This window comes from Mugil cephalus, chromosome 22 (assembly GCF_022458985.1).
Source record: "Mugil cephalus isolate CIBA_MC_2020 chromosome 22, CIBA_Mcephalus_1.1, whole genome shotgun sequence".
Lineage (NCBI taxonomy): Eukaryota > Metazoa > Chordata > Actinopteri > Mugiliformes > Mugilidae > Mugil > Mugil cephalus.
The window spans coordinates 13076577-13093784 of NC_061791.1; the positions used below are offsets into that span (position 1 = coordinate 13076577).

A 17208-nucleotide genomic window follows, 5' to 3' on the forward strand; every position below is an offset into this window, starting at 1 on the left:
GGGCTTCTTTCTACTTTGATGCGAAACTCGTATCCCACTTGCATTGTCCTCCACGGGCTTAAGGGAATTAATTCATTGATAAACTTCTGCTCTTCCAGAAGGATTATAGCTGTGATTAAGTTTGTATGGGACAAAACTGTACAGGAGATGAAGGAGGAGGGCAAAATGGCGAGCAGTTCTTTCAATCCATTCCGCCGCTGTAAGCTTTGGGTGCACAGAGCTCGATGTGGCCTCCCCCAGACGTTGACAAATGAAGTAATTACATTTATGTGAGTGTGTAGGATTGATTCATCAGCCGACGCTTGCTACCAAAAGCTTCTGATTTAATTGGGGAGCCGGTGACACATGCATCTTCTTGCGATAACGTGTCATTTTTTATCAAAATGAAATCACCTCTCAATATTATGACTGGAATTTAGCAGAACCCTGAGTCGATGATGTACAGTTCCGTGTTAACCTCACAGCAGTTATTCATTATTTGAGAGTCACAAGAAGGATGTTGCCGTTTGTTAATTAGTGTGTACAACATGATACAAAATCTGTAGAAATACCTCATCATTGATTTTTCAGACGTTAATACAAAATGTGCATGCATGGCGGTAACGCGTCTGGATATTTATGCAAATGCGACATGAATGCACTTTGTTTAATTAAAAGCCTGGTTTTCGTTACACTGGGCAGTTCAAAGCACTTGCTTCAGTACGTGCTTTTATTTATTTATTTTTTTTACTTCAGCACTTACATCTCTCTCTAACAATACTCCATTATCAGTCAAAGGCCTGTGTAGACAATGATAGGAAAAAGTATGCAAGGGAAGTCTGGGAAATCAACTAAAAATGTCAAAAGCAAAAGTACACATTGAAAATTATGAATATAAAGCAGGCAGCAGTGGCCAACAAATCAATAGTTTGAGACTATTGACTAAAATACGAGAAAGGAGCCCACAATTTTGGTAGCAAACCATTGGGTTTTTGTTGTAGGGCGTGATTCAAACAATACAAAAAACTAATTACCTCTACAGGAAACTGGATAGTCCTCCAACAAATCAGAGCCATTTGGTTATAAAAAAAATAAAAAATAAAAAATAAAATCGACTGCATGGCGCTCATATGATGTGTGTGTGCGTATGACTATGTTGCCGTTACTTCTCTTATGTGCGTCGCCACATAGAGCTTCCCAAACACATGCGACTGGCCCAGGTTTTGACGGAGCATAATCATTTTCCAGAGGGAGCAAGTCCAGACTGACTTTCTGTCATAAAAAAAAAATATATAAAAATAATAAAATAATAAAATGAGAAAGTTGGTCCAGCCTCTATGCTTGCATCGAAAATACTCCACAGCACCCCGTAGGGGCCCCTTCTGTCTGTCGTATAACAGATTTTGACCTTTGGAGACAAAGACCTTTGGTTTAAACTGTATAATGACAGATCATAATAGTGAATTGTAGTTCTTGTAGTACTAGACACCATCCATGTTAAACCTAACTTTAACCAAAACCACAAACTTCCTCTGATTTTAACTGCAGTTGTACATTTTGAGGGGGTAAGGTCACCTATAGTTCCTCGCAACAGATACATTTCAGTTCAATTTCCAGTTTATGTTTCAAAGAATTCTGTAAAGAGGGACGATTTCTGTTGCAGACTGTTAAAAAACAAGCTTCCATTTATTACGATGAGGGACAAAATCACACAATATATTCCCAAAAAGGTAAGAAATTGTTGCTAGATAAAACAAGATTTGAGGATTTTAAGGATGGCTGAGCATCAGTCAGTTACCTCATATCTTTTCCCTGTCATATTTGCATAGTCCATTTGGTCAGAGATGATGCAGAAATTACGCAAATTGCATCTTTTTCAGAAAATAATGATGGCTAATATTCAAGGTTTTTTTTGTCTGAGATTGGTTTGTGCTGTGTTTAGAGCAATACCAGTCCAATATTGTATTAAATTTTCGGTCAAAATGTGCCGTCTTCACAAATGGTAGCACAATCAGCCACTTATATTACCTTGCTTGGACAGAAACCGGAGACAAACTGTCGGGAAAAAAAAGGATCAAATCAAAAGAAACCGGGAAACGTTCTGCATTTTATTTGAATAAGGTAATATTAAAGTTGTGGTTGCACGTTTATGCACAAAGTGTAGGGTTTGCCGGTGAGTGTATATATCACAAAAGATAATATTCAACAGTAGAATTCATAACAGGGTGCATTTGCATTTCACTGCCTGTGTCACATTACACAGACGGTATTGCTGCCTATGGGGCCCCTGCTGAAAAGTCATAATGAGCTCTTCAACCCTAAAGAGGCAGGCATAACTCGCTCTGTGACAATGGAAGGGTTTATCACTGCCAAAGGCTTGAGGGGAAAATGTGTGAGCAGGAGGCATTCAGGAGACCGGGGAAAGATGAAATACTGTACAAAAAGAAAAACTGAGAGAGAGAAAAAAAAAATCTAATCCAGCGCGCCACGTATGCATAACCGAGGCATGCTTCAACATGTAGCAGGAGTATCAGCTGGAATTACACTGCTGCAGCTCACTGAGCACGTTCAGGCAACATTTCTTACTGTATCCTTCTCACTTTCTTCTCTTGGCTTTTTTCTCTCGAATCCCTGTTTCTGTTGCCACATCTTCCGCATTTTTGCCTCAGACTGTGTCAGAAGGGCGCCAAGAAAAAAAAAAAAAAAGAACACACAGGGATCGTCACATATATTTAGAGCCGACTAGTTCTGGGAAGTCTGCTTGTTACGGTGCCTTCGTATTGATCAGTCCATCAAAGCTTCATGGGTTAGTGCGTTAGGTGCAGGCCAAGGACCAAAGAGCTAAATGGATGTGCACAGAACACACTGTAGTTTGGAGTTGGCCACCTCTGGGAAGTCTGATTGTTATGCTGCCTTCATATTGATCAGACAGTCAAACATTCAAGCTTCATGGGTTAGTGTATTGGGTACATGTTAAGGACAATGGTGCTAATAGGACATGTTTGCACAAAAAGGAAAAACAAAACCAATTTCTGCTTTGGTATTGCAACAAAAAGTGTGTACTTGTAGAATACATTTCGAGTATCTAACAGTACACGTGACCATTTCATTGTGTTTGAAGACTGAAAGTCTACAGCCAAGGTTGAGCTAAATGCTAATGTCTCCTTGCTAACACATTATTTACCAGTTTCAACATCTTAGTTCAGCCTGTTAGCATACTAGCATTTGCTGGTTGACTTGGTAGTAATGAAAGCATTTGGTCATAAGTCAAAGCTTTGAAAAGGATAGGCTATAATTGGAGGGAACTTTTGGTAAAAGAAAAGTCTGGGGATTACCATGAATTTTTCTACAAACTTTCCTGGCAAAATGTCTTGTACTTGTGGATTTCAATCTGACCAACCATCTGACTGACCCTAGGCATGACATTTGATCAGCTAAAAATTGAACACACACTACCAAATGGCAGCGGTGAGTCTAGTAAAGCTCTGCAGACTGCAGAAACAAGATGACAAGCACTGAACAACTGTCTGAAAAAAAGCCTTAAACCCACTCTGTGGCCCTCTTTATCATTCTTACGAAGTGTCAAGGGCAGCAGGTTCAGTTTGTACAGGAACTGATATCATTTAGTTCAAGATAAGGTTTGGCTTTCAGCAACCACGACAGATTAAAGAAAGATTGAGTCAGATTGTAACACTGTTAAGGCTTGGGTTGCTTCCATCCTGGTCACTGGTACTAAGATATAATACGGTTGTGCACACAAGTTTACATACCCTGGTAGAATTTGTGATTTTATATGAATGACATGAGAAAACCTTTTTTTTTATGGTTAGTGTTTGGATGAAGCCATTTATTGTGAAGCAACTGTGTTTACTCTTTTCAAATCACAATCACAACAGAAACTACCCACATACCCCTGATCAGAAGTGTACAAATCATGGTGATTATGGCCTGATAACATGCACACAAGTTGACACAAACGGGTTTGAATGGCTGCTAAAGTTAGCCATCCCCACCTATGATCTGTCTGCCTGTAATCACTGTGTGTGTACAAAAGGTCAGTGAGTTTCTGGGCTCCTGACAGGCTCTTGCATCTTTCATCCAGTGCTGCACTGACGTGGATTCTGAGTCATGGGGAAAGCAAAAGTATCTGCAGGAAAAGGTAATTGAACTGTATAATACAGGAAAGAGATATAAAATTACATCCAAGAAATGGAGAATGCCAATCAGCAGTGTTCAAACTCAAATTAAGAAGTGGAAAATGAGGGATTCTGTTGAAACTGAACCACGGTCAAGTAGACCAACAAACATTTCAGCCACAACAGCCAGGAAAATTACAGAGAAAAACCCACAAACAACTTCAGATGACATACACGCCTGTCTAGAAAAAAAAGTGTTGTGGCTGTTTTAAGATGTACAATAAGGTGGCGCTTCAAGAAAAATGGGCTGCATCGTGAAGTCACCAGAAGAAAGCAATTACTACGCAAATGCCACAAATCATTCCGTTTACGACATGCCAAACAGCACAGAGATGTGTCAAAACTTCTGGAAACAAGTCATTTGGAGTGATGAGACCAAATTTTTACTTTTAGGCCACAACTGACACAAACGAGTCAACCAGGCCTATGATGAAGGGTACACCATTTCTACTGTGAAACACAGAGGTGGCTCGCTGATGTTCTGGGGATGTGTGAGCTACAAAGGTAGAGGAAACTTGGTCAGAATTGATGTCAAGATGAATGTGGGGGAAAATTTGCCCGGAAGCTGCACAAGGGATGGACTCGGAGGCACCAACATGACCACAATCCAAAACACAAGGCCTGGTTGACCTGTTACTGGCTATAGCAGAATAAAGTGAAGGTTCTGGAGTGGCCATTTCAGACTCCTGACCTCAATATCATTGAGCCACTCTGGGGAGATCTCAAACATGGAGTTCACGCAAGACAGCCCAAGAATTTACAGGAACTAGAGGCCTTTTGCCAAGAAGAATGGGCAGCGTTACCATCTGAGAAAATAAAGAGCCTCAACCACATCTCCAAGCCACCATCAAAAACTTTTGATCATTCTTTTGTCATTATGATTTAAAAAGAGTGAACACAGTTGTTTGATAATAAATTACCTCACCCAACAACTAACCATAAGTGAACGAAAATAAGTTTGTGTCATCATTCATATTCTCTGTGAAATGGAAGAAATCATAAATTCTGCCATGTAAACTTATGAACTGTACATCAAAGAAGGTTAGGCAAAAGGAAGAAAGATATTTATTTTTTTGACCAAGACCAGGTTTGAGGGAGTGGCCTGGAAGCACGCAAGTTGTACAACAAACAGCTTTAGCTGGTGGAGATGGGAACTCATGTATTGTCCTCTTCCTGAAACCCCTGCACTCACATCCCGCTACATTAAGAAAAGTACATGTATCAAATGAAGATCTTGTGGTGAGAGTGCATTAAAGCGCAGAGGAAGCTTTAAGACAGCTCGGCTACTTATTTCATCTGACTGCCTCATCTCTTCCCAGGCAGAAACATCCTCCTGTGTTTCCTGTCATACCATTAGTCCTTCCTGCTGCTGCAGTGTAAGATCAGGCTTATCCGCTCTGAGGATTATAAATCTTAACATATTTCTCCACATCCTTGTCGCAAAAATAAAACAGAAAGAAACTCTGATGGGCAACTTCACTACTTCGACAAAATGCTCCAATGACAGTTGCTGCTCATTTTTACCTGGCACCTTTTGACTTCTCTAATGACACTCTCGCCTGGACTAGCATTGTGCAACTTGACAAAGCAATGGAAGGATTACACACACAGATCAGCCTTTATAATATGACCACCAGCATAATTCCCCAATCTTTTGCTGGTGGTGAAACCGTCATGACCTGTCGAGGCATGGACTCCACAAGACTGCTGAAGATGTGCTGGGGTATGCAGCACCAAGACCGTACGACCGTTTCCATTACAGGCATAAAAAGTTGAACACCGTGTGCAACAGTGGTTAGGTAGGTGGTATTTGTTGGTGTATACGTCAGTGAATTTAACCGGTGGCGCTTGTATTCCAGGAGGAACAGTACTTGAAATGATTGCGGATCAGCTCAGCTGCTTCAGTAACCCCTGAACAGTATGGTGGTCGTCTGCCGCTTATCCGGGTCCAGGTCACTGGGGCAGCAGCTTCAGCAGGGAAGTCCTGACGACCCTCTCCTCGGCCACGGGCACTAGCTCCTCTGGAGGAATCCCCAGGTGCTCCCAGGCCAGATGGGAGATGTAATCCCTCCACCGTGTCCTGGGTTGACCCCGAGGCCTCCTTCCGGTGGGACATGCCCAGAACACCTCTAATGGGAGGCATCCAGGAGCCATCCCTACCAGATGCCCAAACCACCTCAACTAACTCCTCTCGGCGTGGAGGAACAGCGGTTTTACTCTGAGCTCCTCCCAAGTGTCCAAGCTCCTAACCCTATCTCTAAGGCTGAGCCCGGCAACCCTGTGGAGAAAACTCATTTCAGCTGCTTGCATCCACAATATTGTTCTTTCAGTCATTACACAAAGTTCATGACCATAGGTGAGGGTTGGCGCTAAGTCCTGAACCCGCTGGTGGACACCAGAGGTGAGGGGAGTCGTCAGGCTGAAGAAGGCGGCCTGCAGGGCATGGCTGGTCTGTGGGTCTACGGAAGCAGTGGACCAGCACCGGATGGCTGAGTGGTCCGTGGCCAGGGCAGTCACGGAGGCAAAAACTTGGGCGTGGAAGGAGTTCGGTGAGGCTATGGAGGAAGACTATCGATTGGCTCCAAAAAGGTTCTGGTAAGTCCAAACAGATAGATAAAATATTGAAATAATAAGCAAAATGCATTGGCTGAATTGTTAATTGGCAAACAGATATGACTAACGTAGGTAAGAGCAAGTGCTGTAGATCCAGTTTAACACTGCTTTAAGAGAACACGACAGGTGTTGATGAAGAGCTACTTGTTCATCCAACCGGATTATCGCGATACACTTGGATCCAAATGTTGGGAGCAACTGTATGCCACGGGGAAAATGGGAAAATGTCGTGTCTGCAAAATATACAGATTATGTATGCTATGACCCACAAACAAGGGAAAGTAAGGAAATGGAGTATAGAAATTCACTGTCACGGGTGAAATGGAGGTAAATGCAGAGATTTTAGAGCCATACATGCATTTACATTATTTAAATGCTCTGTATTATTTATTTATGTATTCAGACTCATATGATTAGTGGCATTTGTTGCTTCTGGGACTCCATATGCGCTTCTGGATATATTGAGGTTACCGCCTTGTTTGTAGGCAACACAGGGGTTGGTTTTGTTTTTCCATTAAGATGGGGAAACCTCCCCATCTGCCGAGCGATCCTGGGTCTCAAATCAAATCTTTACAGTATATCCTTTTTGCTCTCTGCAACAGCAGCTGCAAATCAGTTCATCGTTTCTGCATCCCAAAATGGTTGTTGGAGCAGCAACAAGCAGCACTGCAAGATAAATGAAGGCGAGCACATTGTAATTTCCATATCAATCATGGAGAGTGTCAGCGGCTCAAGATGGAGAGAAGGGGGGAAAGGAAAGACAGAGCAAAAGAGAGAAAGGCAAAGGCAGAAAATAAGAAAATAGATGCTTTTGTTGTGATGAACATACTTCGGCAATTATTTAATGAAGCCATTTCGAACTGAGGGCAAAGTAATGCACCTCGTGGCAGGGAGCCAATGCTCTGACTGACTGACCAGGTGGCCGACTGACTGATTGACAATCCTTGAAACCGCTCCAGAATCTCAACCATCGCTGACATGCGGGTGCAGACAGAGTGCAGCTGTCATTTAGGCATTAAATGTCCAGCAGATTCATCTTCCAGATACATTAACATTGAATCGTGGCTGTCAGCATGTATGTCACCGAGCCCTTGATGCGGAAGTGGTGCGGCTGACAAGCTGGCAAGAATGGGAGGGCGGATGAAAAAGGGAGGAGGAACAGCATTGAGAGGAAGGCTCTCAAGGCTCCATAACAAGTTCTCAAGAGTTGGGATGGCAAAAACTTTGCGCCGGCGTTATCTTGTTAAGTGCGGGAGTCATTGAAGGACACCAGACAATTGATTGAACGGAGTTGACTTCAGCACAATTACCTCCTTGTGGCGACATGTATCAACCAGGCCACAGGTCCCTATATTCTGCAGCTTAACTACCTCTCAGGCCTCCCACTGTGACAAATGGCTTCTGTCTCTTCTAATGTAATATTTGTTTCTACTTCTGAGGGCTTCTCGGCTACTCTGCGGCAAGTCTGTCTGCCGACTGCTTCATTGTGTTAGCGGACTTTATTCCCAAACCGGCTGTCAATTGGTGGACCGTCTGAGTGTTCTCGTCTGTCTGTCTTTTGTCTCATTGCCTGCGCAGTACTTCTTTTTCTCCCCAGCTCTTTCTACTGCTCCCTTGTCAACCCCTTGCTCCGTCTGCCTCGCGCTCGCCATCTCCCCGTCTCCGTTGTGCTCTGTGTCTGCCTCTCTTCCCTCGCCTACTCTCTCATTCTCATTGCCTCCTTGCCACCCCACTCCCTCTTTCCCCTCTCCGAGCTCCCCTCCTCCCCCTTTTTACTCCCTCCACTTTACCGCCCTGTCTTTGCTCCAGATGCTAGCTGTCTCCGCTCCGTGGGCTGCGTCTCAGTGATGGGCCCCTCCAGGAATTCAAAGCACCATTCTGGCATTTTCTTCCAAGCAATTGCTTTTTGCAGTAATAAAGGAGGAGTAGCTTTAGCATCTCTCTCTGAATGGGCTTACTGGCCCTAGGCAAAACAAGCACAAGTGCACATCCATGAATCCTCTCGAGGCGGGAGCACACCGCGAGCCTTTGTCCAGATTTCGACCCAATTAAGCTGCCTCGCGCAATTTACGGGATTGGTTTCAGAAACTTACCATTAATCACATTTATGCTGTCAAAAGCTCCGCGAGAGGCTCCTGAATCTTAAAATTCAGTCTTTGTGCTTCCATTATAAAAAGAAAGTCCCTATTCATGCCGTCATTGTAGAGACAAGCTCCCGGTTATTACACAAACAAGCCATTTCCTTTGACTGCGACCTGTTGAGCCCTGCAGTCACACTTACGATATGATATGTAAATATTACACATGCGGTTTCAATGGTAGTTAAAGTCACATTGACACCGAATTAATTCACGATGGAGCACGGAGCATTTAAGGTGCAATTAGCCATGGAGGCGACTGGGGTGATACTTTCCCTAACTGCCAACTCCAAACACTTCGCAATTTGTTTTCACATTAAGTAAATGTCACAGCATATTAGCATGCGATTACGGCATCCATGTTGAGGTTTTTATTTTATTTTATTTTATTTATTTGTTTGTTTTTTTTTTACAGAAGGCTCTGGTTACAAAAGGTGCAGGTGGAAGAAGAGAGACTGATGGAAAGCAAAAAAAAAAAAAAGTATAGCAGAGAAACATGAAGGCAGGAGGAGCCTTGATGCAACTTTTACTGCAAATCTCTATGAACAAGTGCACCAACTGTTGTGGCTGCTAACCGTTCTGGGGCCGTGGAGCAGCTGTTGAGGAACAGGCTGTGTGCTGCTGCTCTAGCAAGTCAGCATAATTCCAGTGTCAAGTCAGTGCAAGGGTGCGTATACTGTGTGTGAACAGCATCACATCCCTGTGTGTTAACCTACAGCGAAAACTTTTAACAGGAAGGAAAGGCGCGTGCGCACACACACATATGGTGGTAATATTAAAGGACTGAGACTATAATTTACTCTGTAACTGTGTTCACGAGCGTTATGTGTATTAGGCTCAAACCAAGCAGCCAACTAAAAAGCCAACATTCATTGATTTGGCACGAGGCGGTCGAGAGCAGCGCTTCTGTAATTTCTAAATAATTCTGTTTGACTACTATGTTTCGTTGTACAGCACGAATGTTCTTTTCGGGTTTTTTCAGAGAATACAGGTTCGCTGCTCCTCTTCAGCCTCAACCAAAACTCAACTTTTACTTGCAAGCCAAGTCCGGATTTATCACACAGAATAGTTGCATGCCTAAAAATAAACACAACCCCATGTTGTGACAGCCGTGTTAATGCAATCCACCAACTCAGAGCCACCGTACTTGCATTGTCTGCTAACAGGATGTTTGTGGGTCTTTGGGTCCTATGGGTTGAGGAAAGGGGACTCTGGATCATCCATCAGATACTTGATCAATTTGGGATCTACTCAACTTGAAGGCCAGGTCACCACCTTGTGGTGGTATTGATTTTTTTTTTAGTTGTTCCTAAACCGTTTGTGTGTGTCAGGCTGCATCTTGCTGGGGATGACTACTGCCATCAAGGAGTGTCATTGCTATGAGGTGGGTGTGTCTGTCTGGTCTAGTTTCTACTCCAGGAGAACATTGTATTGTCACAAGAAGATTAGGCTAATGCACTCACAGCAACAATGCTGACATGCTTATGTTCAGGTATAGTATCTTAGTTTAGTGGGTTAGCATGCAACAATTTACTAATTAGACATAAATACAACGTACAGCAGAAGCTAATGGTCGCAGGTTTTGCAGATTTTTGGAATCACCAGAAATATGCATCATCTGGTCATCAAGCATATCTGTTCAAACTCTTCAAAAACTACAGACTGACCAAATGACCGACACTGCCTTTCCTAGCGCCACACTGCCAGTTTAGCTAACAAGTGAATTCAAGGTGAAACATGAAACTCTGTGCGCGCCGCTTCCAACATGAGGTCATCGCAGCATTGCAGATGGCGTTCAGAGAGGAAAACAATCTACATGTCAACCACCGCACTGAATGTGCCACTTTCGAACGGGTTCCTAGGTTTCATGTAATTGCTTTTTCACAGTCCAAGGCGCGTGAGCGTCAACACAGACATACAGGATGTTGGATTGCCTCAGAGAGGGAGAGCCAAAAGCACCAACAGCGTGTCTAAAGATTCCTGTCAAACGGCAGAGTCCCCGGGTCTAAACTGTACTGTCATTTCCACACAACGGAAGGTGCAATGAGTTGACAGACAAGTGCTGCAAAGAAGGGGGGGGAAGAAAAGAAAACAACACACCGCCTGTGGCCATGCTGCAAACTCCCACTTAAAGTCAAAAGGTTACTGCACAAACAGTGATCCGATTCCTGCTTAATATTTCAAGCTGCAAGTCACACAGTTCTAAACATTAGCTGCTCGCCTTCCCGAACTCTTTCCAGCTTTCCATCTCCAGTTTGGTCATGATGTGACAACGTCGAGAGCCCCTACTCCCCCTTCAAGTGACACTCTTAATTTTTTTTAAATTTTGCAAAGCCTCCTTTTAAAAAGCTGCTCAAATATGCACGCGATCTCTGGCCCCGTTTCCAGGGGTCCATAATGTGGCTCCTTGCCTCCTCTGTGGAAAACTCAACATGTTGACTCCCTTTATGAATTCGTGTCCCCGGGCCATCGACGGTCCTTTCTGCCTCTCCTCCCGACAGTGGCTCCACTCTCCGTCTCCCTCCCTGCAGTGGAAGAGGCTCCGGGCTACGCTGAAAATAGGATAAGATATTCAAATGTGTGCGTGCGTTCACCTACAAGTTCTGGCGTTTTTCGAGGTCAGTCAAGTCCCGCTTTCTCGGCTGGTGAATGAGCCCTGCGTCGATTTCAGACATCTCAGGCACAGACCGTGCGTGCGTGCGTGCGCGCAGACTTGTACACATTAGCATGGCCGTATCCACCGCTTACACAACGTGTGAATGTGTGTTTTGGGCTTTCACGGCCACGCAAGAGACACCATCTTTTCTCAACGGGTGGCCCCGAGCTGCACTCCTCAATGGAAGTCAACAACCTATTGATTTGGCCGCAGAACTACAGGAACTCATAAACAAACAGGCAGGAAACACAAGGGACCGCACTGAGAGACAGAGTGATCTGTTGGGAATGGCTTTAAGTGGCAAAGGTGAGCTTTTGTCCCTGACAGCAGCAGAATATAGTGTGTGTGTGTGTCTGACCTTTCACCATCCTTCTCCTTGCAGTGTGATGTTCATGTATGCGCAAGTGGGTCACGGCTGTTTTTATAACACTGGCTAACTACTCTGATGCATTTGCATTCATGCGCCTGCTTTGATGTTACGTTCATTAATGTCTCGGGTGTACGTGTTTGCTTTTCACCGCTCAGATGCGCCGGGGCGCACAGCGTTTACATCCGAGGCCCAGAATGAATCAGCACTTGCAATGTGCCTAACGCGGAAGGTTACAAAAGACTTGCACACTTCCTTTGTCTGTACCACTTCCCCTCCCTCTACCCTTTTCTCCACTTGTTACTCTGGCTTCCCCGCTTCTCTTCAGCGTCCGCGGTTCAGACCAGGACCACAGCCGCGCTGCATTCCTCAGCTACCCCGAACTAAGATTAGCATACTGATTAGCTCGCGGTGCTTGTGGGCTCTCTCATCCGCCTTCCTCCGAGCTCACATGCGGGGCTACAGCCTCATGAATACATAATTGTACCATTGGCAAACGGATGCACGGCCGGGAGCTTCCAGACGAGGGAGCTAGCGCACAGAACACAATGTTGTTGTTGTTGTTTTTTATTTTTTGGAATGTAATCAGAGGGCAGCGGAGCATTCTGCCGTGATTACCGAACATTGAGCTCGTGAACAGTTAAATTGTTGGGTTGCTGTCATTTATCAGTGTCTCTTTTTCCTGTCTGCCTTCCAGTTGTCTTCATAATGGTTATTTTCACGTCTTTGCCACTTTCATCCTCGCCACCGCGACTCCTATTTCACCCTCAGCAGGGCTCCTCTTTCCTTTACCTCTCCTCCCGTATCCCTCCCTTTTCATCAGTCCCCCTCTCCTGCCTCGTTTCTGCCAGCGCCTCTTGCTTTTCTTATCACGGCATTAGCGCGGATGTCAAGCCACGTCCCGCTCTCACCTCTCTCGCTGCCTCCACGTCTATCCCTCCTTCTCCTCCCTCCGTCCTATTCTCCTCTCCCCTCTTCCTCTCAGTAGAGGCCTGAGTGAGGATGGCAGATCGTGTGAAGTTAGACGTTGATTCTAGGTGACAGGCACCATATGAGTCATAGCCATAATCACAGAGCCAGCCCTCCATCCAGCCCCCCCTTCGGCTGCACCACACGGCAGCACTGCACAAGCAAAACGGCCCTCAGTCCAAACAGTGGCTGTACAGTGCCACCGACCATGCACGCGAACCTGTAATGTGGACAAAACTGCGGCCAATGGAGTCACTCAGGCGTGTGAAATTCGCATATTACCTCAATCCCCTGTTGGAGCTAGAGTAATATGCGAATTTGCACAAAAACACACCGAAGAAAAAAAGGTGGACATAAACACAAAACTTCTCCATGGGCACACGTACGTGCATATGCAGCGGTTAGTTTGACACAAATGGGTTGCTTTAATCCATAGACTTTTTTGTTGTTGTTGTTTTTAGTTTTGGCAGAAACACAGTGTAAAGCTGCAATGAATAACGGATGAGTGACCATCAGAAGATTAATGAGCGATGCATGTGATAAACAAAAGTCATTCATCAAAGAAAGGCATCAAATATTTGACAGCTCCAGCTTCTCAAAATTGACGACTTCTCCTTTTTCTTACATTGCAGTTCGTGGACCTTAAAGTACGGAAAAGTAAGAAACAACTACAAATTGGAGCCCCAAATTATTGGAAACATTGGAAAAATAAAATTTTACTGTCTGGGTCCATTTCTAATGTGGGAAAACACCAAATTCACTTTGCTTCACAAGCCCGAACATGTTTCATCTCCGGTACTGTCGCGTTGTAAATAAGAAGAGAAGATAATGGAGGAGAATGGGATGATGAAAAACTGCTGAGAGAGCACAGAACTCGGTCGTAATAACATAACAGAATATGCAGCGATCAACTCGGAAGGCCTGAAAGGAAATGAGAGGAAATGACTGAAAGATCAATTTCTACAAAAAATAAGGCATAAGTGAGCGTGAAAACTGAGACTAACATAGACAAAAACACAGAAACACACAGGGATTTGAAGAAAGAAAAAAACGAGTGCCCGAGATGTCCAAGGACACATGAACAATCTAGAGGGTAAGAAAAATATATATATAAAAAAAGAAAAAGGATAAAATACAGAAAAATCAGCGGGAGACAAAAGAAGCTCGAACTAAATTGGAAAATGGAAGATTACAGGAAAGAGAAAAACTAACAATGAGTGACTGAAAAAGATGCGGCGAGTTAAAATTTTTTGGAGAGATATTATTCCGGCAAAAGACCTACTTAAACTGTACTCAAAATAAAGTGAGGGACTGGAAATAAGGAGGTCGGCGCTACACCAAGGGAGCAAGTGCTGACAAAAAACTCGGGGTATTGAATGGACAAAGCAGAGTGGATATAATTCCGGCTAAATGTACTCTGTTAATTTGAACTTGATAAACCAATAATAACGGCTGAGAGGGTTGTATGGTAGAGAAGAGTCGATGTCACTGTGCACAGAGGGGAGGCTCAAGGACTGCTGACTGAAATAAACATCCAAGCGGGATTGATTGGACACAAGCAGGGGATCAATCGACATGGCCCAAGGCCCCATAAAAGAGGCAAAAAGACCCCTGAATCCATAACCTTTCGCTCTGATAAACCAATACCCCACCCGGCATAGATTAACCAGTTTGCTTCGCTCATGAGGAAGAAGCTGATGCTTCCTCAAACTGTGACGAATCTACTCATTTCTCCACGAAACACCTGCAAAGACGATGTGCTCGAAGACGATTATATATTAATGATTAGTTCAACAGCTAATGTAATCATGTTTTTTTCTTTAATGGGCTTATCGTGGCTACCGCACACAGCCTCCGTTTTTTTTTTTTTTTTTTTTCACGCGTGGCAGACTGGAGCTCAGCGTGCCAGCTGGATTTCTCCTCATAAGTGAGTCAGAGGCAGTTTGAGACAGAGCAAGAGGGAGAGAAGGTGTGAGGGTGCCAGGGAACAAGAAATGAACGGCCAGGGAAGTAGCCTCAGAGAAAGCCAGCGATAGAGAGAGGAGGTGGCGGAGGTGGTGGTGGTGGTGGAGGAGGAGGAGGAGGAGGAGGGGGGATTGTGTGTGCGCTTGCATCCATTTGCCTGTTAAGGTTATCCTTAGGCTGTCCTGAATCACAGCCTGGAGGGATGTTTGTTCAACTAAACGGGGATGATTCACAAATATCTTTCGACCTCAAGTCTCTTTTATATGTAAGCCGGTTTGGTGCAGAGACAATATAACGGATGCGTGACTGTCTGACCTCAGTAAGTCAGTCCGTCAGTACCACAGCCCTCAGGACAGAGATGTTCGTGAGACACAGAGAGGGGAGGGGATTAAGGGGAGCCACATAAGACTTAATTAAGCCTCTGGTACATTTGGGGGAGTCCACGCTCTTATCCGAGGAATGAAAGAAGTGTTTTTTGTTTTTTTGTTGTTTGTTTTTTTAACCACACAATATCACTCTCAGTCCCTGTGTTTTCGCATGAGTGTGAGCAAGAAGAGGGGAACTAATGGGTGGGATTCAGTGAGAGTGTGTGAGTCCCACGCGCGTTTTCCGATAACTGTCGAGACAGAGAGACACACACACACACACACACACACACACACACACACACACACACACACACACACACACACACACACACACACACACACACACACACAACAAAAAAAAAAAAAACTGGGATCAATACGCTAAGAGCTATTGTCAATATCACTCGCGTAATTTTGTTGTCAAAGCGTTCCCACATGACACGGTCACCCACTGCGCACCGTCGCTCCATACAGTATTTGTGTGTGTGGTCAGAAGAAAAAGAAGAAGAAGAAAAAAAAAGAGCGGCGGGACTTACCGCAGTAGAGAACCAGCAGCGCTGTGAGAAGCACCACAGCCCAGAAAGTTGATGACATCCTTGGCCAGCGACCGGCATCCCTGCGTCTCGCCGACCTCGACACTGAAGCCATTGAAGAAACAGAGCGCTTCCCTTTTCACGGAGAGAAAAACACACACACACACACACACGCAAAGATAGCGATTTCACAATCCACCTCGGCCTCTTTCAGTGCGCCTGTCTCCGCTTGTAATTCCACAAAAAAGGCATGTCAAGATTGAGTGAGTGATAGAAAAAGCAGCGATTGCGCTCCTCGGGTAAAGTCGGGGGGTTGGTCGCCGGTGCGCAAAAGAGAAAGGTCACATCTTCCTTAGGAAAAAAAAAAAATCCCAGCTGGGAAATAAGGCAGTTTTTGTGTATTCGGAAATATAAGTTGGTCACAAGAAATCTCCCTCTTATCTCGGAAAAAAGGTGAATAAACGCAGCGCCTTCAGATTGCGCTGAGTTTAGTCTCAAAGTGTTTCAATCATCTGTACCGCAGCGTCGTAAAAGCTCCTTTCACCTGTGGTAGGTTCTCTCGATTCTCTCCAGCAGCAGCAGCAGCCACGACGAGGGGGCTGGACTGGGGGTGAAAAAAGAAAAATAACATAAAATCCGGCGGATAAACGTCTGGATAGAGGAAATAAGAATAAGGAAAAAACTCCTTCTATCCCACGGTTCGAAGAAGATCAAGCATGGTTGCAGGAGAAAAAGCGGAGCATGGAGAATGGATGGGTACAGACGGAGAGACAGTGGGAGAGGGAAAAGTGCGCACTGTGCGACTCCAAGTGAATTTTTTCCCCCCCTTCTCCAAAGTGAAACATTCAAATAATCGATATTACGTCAGCAATAAGCCACTCGAGGTCGCGGTTTCCAGATATGACAACAAGCTTGACGCGGTTGCGGGCGAAGAAATCGTTTTACAGAGATCAGCGTGAATCACGGCGTACAAGCTTATCGATCTTATATATTGCGCCCGTTTGATTTTTCAGTCAATAATGACTGAATGATATTTCCACACCAGCAACGTGCACCTCCAATAAAGAGACGCAGCCCACACGTGCACGGCGCGGACAGTGCGTTTTTATCCACTCGATGTTCGTTTCTGTTATTTTTCACTAATCAGTGGGAGTTCAGTTTCCATTTCTGCAATATGTCCCCACAGGGGGATTGTGGTATTTTATAACGAAGTGCAGTGCCTATGTTGGGGTGCCTCTTTTTTTTTTTTTTTTTTTTTTTTTTCTTATTTGCATGCGTCTCGTTGCTTTTCCTCGCTTTCATTTTAAATATGTAAATAAGAACTCTAACTTCGATTCCAAATGGTTTTAATGGGCATCTTGAGCCCAATCGTGCTACTAAAACGGATCAATTCAACTTCACAGTAAAGCAGGTCTTGTCCCAAA

The 17208-nt window shown here is 44.5% G+C and overlaps 1 protein-coding gene across 2 annotated transcripts in view; it reads right to left on the reverse strand.

Annotated features, from left to right (window-relative positions):
• Nucleotides 1-16887, reverse strand: part of LOC125000082 (chemokine-like protein TAFA-5) — a 149127-nt gene extending 132240 nt beyond the window's left edge. Inside the window, exon 1 of one of the 2 annotated variants that reach the window (XM_047575439.1) lies at nt 15788-16887. In XM_047575439.1, coding sequence (XP_047431395.1) covers nt 15788-15899 — 112 coding nt within the window. In that variant the 5' untranslated portion in view covers nt 15900-16887. The remainder of the gene's footprint in view (nt 1-15787) is intronic. The other variant, XM_047575438.1, reaches the window with a different exon arrangement.
• Nucleotides 16888-17208: the final 321 nt, after the last annotated feature.